The sequence below is a fragment of the Hibiscus syriacus genome, unplaced genomic scaffold (genome assembly GCF_006381635.1).
Source record: "Hibiscus syriacus cultivar Baekdansim isolate YM2019G1 unplaced genomic scaffold, ASM638163v2 tig00003041_pilon, whole genome shotgun sequence".
Taxonomy (NCBI): domain Eukaryota; kingdom Viridiplantae; phylum Streptophyta; class Magnoliopsida; order Malvales; family Malvaceae; genus Hibiscus; species Hibiscus syriacus.
This window is the reverse complement of record NW_024061960.1, coordinates 395,641-401,720: the sequence shown is the minus strand read 5'-3', so window position 1 is coordinate 401,720 and position 6,080 is coordinate 395,641. Positions and strand designations below refer to the sequence as shown.

Sequence of the window (6,080 nt, the reverse complement as noted above, 5' to 3'; positions counted from 1 at the left end):
TTACTGATATTGAGCGATCAAATTATATAAATAATGCAAAAATATCTGACTATATCACTCTTTCTATTCACACAGATATAGTATATCAGTTCCATAATATTTAGAAGATGAGATTTATTAATGAGATATGTTTGATATATTTATATTTTAGTTGTCTACAATATAATCATGAGAAAACGTTAACAAGCATATTTAGTCGGTTAGTTAAACTGCTTATTTTTATTTTCTTATATTTTTTTAGGTTATGGGTTATACACCTACTAAGATCACTGCCTTTTCTTTCCCTAGAGTCCCCTCCCTCTACTCTAAATAAGATTAAAATTAGATTTAAAATTTGTAAAAAAAGAAATCCGAAGAAATTTATAGGGGAATTTGAGCATGTGATACTGATAGTGATTAAGATATTAGCAAGCCATTGTCACTTAAGGAAAACCAAGTAAATCCATCATTTGGAATGATCATAAATATAAGAAATTTGTTAACAAAATTATATATATATAAACAAACAATAAACCTGAAAACCTAAGTCATTTGAGAAACGGAATCAATAGAGAGAAAGGGATTGACGATAATAATTTAAGATAAATTATTGATGGTTATAATGCTAAGAACATGTTCCCATTGGAACTAAGATTTGGGTGGGTAGAAATGGGTAAAGGTGGTTGGGCAAGAATATCATACAACAAATAAAAACACACAAAAATCTCTAACCCTAGAGTGTATCAAAGACTCAATCTCCCTCCTCCATAGGATAGATTGAGGGGTTAGATGGAGTGGTCGTTACTCTGAAGATACCACATAAGGATGGATCGAAGAGAGTTAGTGATCGAAGAGAGTTAGTAAAAGCAGTCGTTTCTTTAAAAAATTAAAATTATCAAATAATTTAAATAATTTTTATATTTTCTATTAATAATTTATTTTAATCCACATAAAATTTTATGAAATTATCTCATCTTACATAAAATCTTATTTATGTCCCGACACACACGAATACACTTAAACAATCTCTCCAATTAGTCAATGCTAAACTTGCTTGGCATATTCAGTAATAAACTCAAAATCTTAGTGACAAATCAACAAATCCACCCATCTATATATCTAACTGACCACTCACTGTACAGTAGCATTGGTGTAAATTTCAAAACCAAGTACTTTTCTTGCAGCATGTTTGTCAAAGTGTTAGCTGTAATTGTCATAATATATAAAAAAAATAAAAGGTTAGTCATGGCTGCTTCTTCAAGAGGGAAGTTATAGAACATAAAGTACACGCCACCCATTTCCAATCTCATTTCATTGATGTTATAAGCTTCTTTTATAGCGTCATCTCCACTTTTGCAGTCTTCTTTTTGCATATATAGCTTTGATTTTTAGGGTTTTATCGAGAAGAAAAGGAATGGAGAATCTCCCTCCAGGGTTCAGGTTCCATCCCACAGATGAAGAACTCATCACTTACTATCTTTCCCGCAAGGTGTCCGATATCAGCTTCACTTCCAAAGCTATTGTCGATGTTGATCTCAATAAATGTGAACCTTGGGATCTTCCAGGTATAGCTTTTTCATAATTTTTTTGGCTGATAAATCAGATTTTGTACTCTTCATATTTGATTTAACTTGACAGTACGTAATAATTATAAGAACAAATTAAGTTTTGTAGTAATAATTATACTCTTCATGCAAGTAAAGCTAATTATGTTGAAAGGAAAATATTATTATTAGTAAATTGATCAAATCTCCTTAAGATTACAAAACACTTTGCTAGTTTGCTTCCCCATGCATACAGTTTATGGTAGAGTTATAAAATGCAGCCAGGGCTTCAATGGGGGAGAAAGAATGGTACTTTTTTAGCTTGAGGGACCGGAAATACCCGACCGGGCTTCGAACAAACCGAGCCACCGAAGCAGGGTATTGGAAAACCACCGGCAAAGACAAGGAGATCTTCCGGGCAGGCGGCGTTCTTGTTGGGATGAAGAAAACCCTAGTTTTCTACAAGGGAAGAGCCCCTAAGGGCGAGAAAAGTAACTGGGTCATGCATGAATATAGGCTTGAAAACAAAAACCCTTTCAAAGCCACAAAGGTAAGTTTCTTTTTTCCTTTCAATATTTAAACTTTGATTCATCCAAGGCATTTCTAAATAATTCTAACGATTTGTTTATAATCATTGAATATGATTTTTTATAGGAGGAATGGGTGGTGTGTAGGGTATTCCAAAAGACTGCAGCAGTGAAGAAACCGCAGCCAAGTTCATCCTCGCAACCATCGCTTGGATCCCCATGTGATGCAAATTCAATTGTGAATGAGTTTGGAGACGTTGAGCTACCAAACTTGAACATCAATGCTAATCCATCGAGTGCGTTCAGCGACATTCCAAATCCAGGTTATAGTAATACTGTTAACCATGGTCATATGAACGCCATGAACTTGAACCTAGATTTTGGAGCAGCAACCCTTCCATCGTCGCTCTCATGGCCTTCTAGCATTCTAAGCCCTAATCTCCCCATGAATTCCTTTCTGCTCAAGGCATTGCAGCTTAGGAATTATCAACCAAGAGATGTTACAGCCATGGATTATTCGATTCTGTCGTCAACACAAGGGATTAATATTCCTCCATTCGCCACAGATTTAGCTTCTAATTTCCACGGGGCTTCTTCTTCTTCCAAGGTTGTACGTCCAATGCCTCAACAGCAACAACAGCAACAACAACAGGAGCAACCATTCAATATGGACTCCATGTGGTGAAAATTTGTAAGCCAAATATATCTGAAAGTGTGAAAAAGCTAACACTTTGTCAATATTCCATGACATGAAAGGGTTGATTAAGATGAAAACAATCTCAATGTTGTAATGAGCAGTTGTCGAGTTTCGATCTTATATATTATGTTTGTTTACGTAGGTAAATGTGGGGGAAAGAAACCCTAGAGATCTCCTGTTCTATTATATATATTTTCTAGAATTAGAATGCTAGGTTGTTAATACACTTTTTCCAGTGAAAAGTACTAATCAATGTCCATAAATTCCAACTGCTATAATAAGAAGACTTGCTCTCTTTCTCTGGTGCGTTGCAACTTAATATTGCATTATTGCCTGCATGCCATTCATACGTACATACATACATACATACATACATACGTATGTACTTTATATAATGCTCTTTCTTAACTTTTGTTAATGTATTCAATGAACAACAAGAGTAAACTTAAATGAGCTCAGTGAATGCCACAAATTACTAAAAATAAACACATTAACAAAGATTTAGAAAGAGCATTTCGCATGTATTCTTAACTCACACTTTTAAGTATTATATGCTTTATATTCATGTTATCATAATACAAATGGAATGTCAACTTACCGAAAATCAAATCAAAAACTTACGATGCATTCACTCATATTTTTCTTTTTCATGTGACAAAACATTCATGTTTTCTTACTCATACGGCACAATTCAAATGTTGACAATCATCAATGATTTATTATCACCTTTCTTTAACTTGAAACATAATAATTTTAATTATGAATTGGATAAATGAATTTCTTTTTAATCATCGACTCAAAGAGTCAAGTTCAATCCCACGTTATGTTGTATAAGCTAACACACTATACTACACCAATCTATTATCACCCATGAGTGAAGCTAAAGTAACATCACTCCATTTTCTCTCCATTTTTCATGGAGGTATATAATAATCTCATTATAAATTTTTAAAACAACGAGTATACCCAATCCTAAGAGATGCCCTACATATCCAAAAGTCTCAAAAATATTAACAAGCCACTACATGTTGTCTTCAGTTGACGATGAACGCTCAAAAACCTCTACCAACATCGTGCTCGAACTCGAGATCTCTAAAAATAACAACTATCCCTTTAACTTTTCATATTTGAAACACAATACATACTCTTAATGAACTGAAATATTGAAATTAACAAAGAAAATATATCACTTGAAATAATTTAGATGATTAGATCTCACTTGCAATACACACCCTACAGATGTAGATGATCGAACTCAAGACCTCTAAGAATGACAACATTCCCTCTTACCACTGAGGTCACTAGATGAATTCTAACTTTTCTTTTTGATCGTTGGAATTCAACTCCAGAACTTTAGATAAACCTCGAGTGATACAAAATATGATTACTAACAGTTAAGAACAAATCCAAAAATCACTGAAACAAATTAAACAATCTAATTTCTTTCACAAACTAAACTATTAACTAGAATCATCAAATTCACTCTAAACTATTCTAAATACATAAAAATATATTGATTATATATGATCTATAACATTTATATATGACCTTTAAGATTATTTCTAACCTTTAAATTAGCTCAAAATTTAGAAATTTTATTTTTTCAAAAATTTACTCAAAAACATGCTTAATCACTCTTGATCTTCAAAATTAGATGAGAATATTTTTATATTTTGATAAAATAAGATTAGAGATATCTTATTAGATGCAAAATATTTTAAAGATCATTAAGAAATTAAATTTAGAACACCATAATCAAATTTCACCACTATTGTCTTGATTTTTGATTTGATTTTTTATGGGATTTAAAAAACTAAGTTAGATGGATCAAGATTCACTCTAAAAAACAAAATCACAAGGATTTAATGATATTAATAGAGATATTATATCTTCTTCAAAGAAGACTGAAAATGGAGAATGATTTCTTGAAAATCCTTTAAGACTGTTTTAAGAAAAAGATGAGAAGGTAAATAGAAATTTGAGAGAATTCTAAAATATTTTTAAGGAAGAAAAAGGTGTTCAAGAGTTTTGAAAAATAAAAATGATTAGGTGGCTATAAAATGATTGAAAATTAAGAAAAATAAAGAAATTAATGTACAAAATAGGTGTAGAAATATGAAGAAAATATTAAAAAGACAATGGGTGTTACTGATTTTTGAAAAATTCAAGGTATAATTATTTTTAAAGACTTAAAGTTCCTGATCCCTTTTTAAAATAGTTCATTTTTCCTTAATTAAAAATATTTCATTAATTAATCTTCTAGAATCTCAATTCTATCTTAATTGATAATATTTAATTAATATACCAAAATTTCATAATCTTTATTTTTGACTAATTTTCCAAATTAAATTTATTTTAAGAAAATTCCATCTTATTTTTAAAATAAAATTTGACTCAAAAATTAATTTCCAAAAAAGTAAAGAAATCTAAACTATCTGATTACTTACCTGATTCTACTAACTTAGATTTTTGAGTGTTACAACATGTATTATTATTGTTATTGTTATGCTTACTGCAAGATTGTTCTATTTATAATGCTATTATGCTATTATCTCAATTTTGTTATTGTTATTGAGCTGAATAGTAGACTGACTACCTAGGAGACTGCTTTGGAAGAAAAAGGTCTAAGGATCAATATTGAAAAGACAGAGTATTTAAGTTCAAACTTCAGTGGGAACCAAAACAATTAAGATATAGAAGTATGCATAGAAGGCCACGTTCTCCCCTCAAAGGATTGTTTCAAGTACCTAGGGTCTATGATACATAAAGATGGAGGTGTAGATGATGACGTTACACACCGTATAAAGGCGGGATGGCTAAAGTGGAGGGCTGCTACTGGAATTCTGTATGACAAGAAGGTGCCTCTAAAACTTAAAGGAAACTTTTATAGAATGGCAATAAGACTAGCGATGCTGTATGGATCAGAATGTTGGACAATCAAGAAGGATCACGTAAGGAGGATGGAGGCCGCATAAATGAGAATGCTTCGATGGACATGTGGTAGGACTCTGTGGGACATGACACCAAACTCTGCTATTAGGTTATCCTTGGGGGTGGTGCATGTGTCCGAAAAATTGAGGGAGGGAAGACTACGGTGGTTTGGGCATGTCCTTAGGAGACAACCGTCGGATGCGGTCAGGAGGGTAAAGTCGATTACAGTCGACGGTGCCAGAAAGAGAGGACGACCAAGGCAGAAGTGGGAAGACTGTTTGAGATCTGATTTGAAAGATTTAGCCCTAACCGAGGACATGACCTCTGATAGGAAATTATGGAGACTTAAGACCATGTTAGCCGAGTAGTACGGGTCACATCTATAGGGTGTATCTTTTCTGT

At 32.5% G+C, this 6,080-nt stretch overlaps 1 protein-coding gene across 1 annotated transcript; it reads left to right on the top strand.

The window, feature by feature from the left end:
- The first annotated feature begins 1,322 nt into the window (after positions 1 to 1,322).
- Positions 1,323 to 3,026, top strand: LOC120166578 (NAC domain-containing protein 100-like). The gene is made up of 3 exons (XM_039175815.1): positions 1,323 to 1,544; positions 1,805 to 2,073; positions 2,178 to 3,026. Exons 1-3 carry the CDS (start codon positions 1,394 to 1,396, stop codon positions 2,733 to 2,735), a joined length of 978 nt encoding a protein of 325 aa, XP_039031746.1. The 5' UTR covers positions 1,323 to 1,393; the 3' UTR covers positions 2,736 to 3,026.
- Positions 3,027 to 6,080: the final 3,054 nt, after the last annotated feature.

What these genes read in the sequence shown, in the direction of transcription:
- LOC120166578 (XM_039175815.1), top strand. Translation starts at nt 1,394, where the DNA reads ATGGAGAATCTCCCTCCAGGGTTCAGGTTCCATCCCACAGATGAAGAA. An exon ending in TGAACCTTGGGATCTTCCAG is followed by an intron (nt 1,545 to 1,804) that starts GTATAGCTTTTT and finishes TATAAAATGCAG; the next exon opens with CCAGGGCTTCAATGGGGGAG. An exon ending in ACCCTTTCAAAGCCACAAAG is followed by an intron (nt 2,074 to 2,177) that starts GTAAGTTTCTTT and finishes GATTTTTTATAG; the next exon opens with GAGGAATGGGTGGTGTGTAG.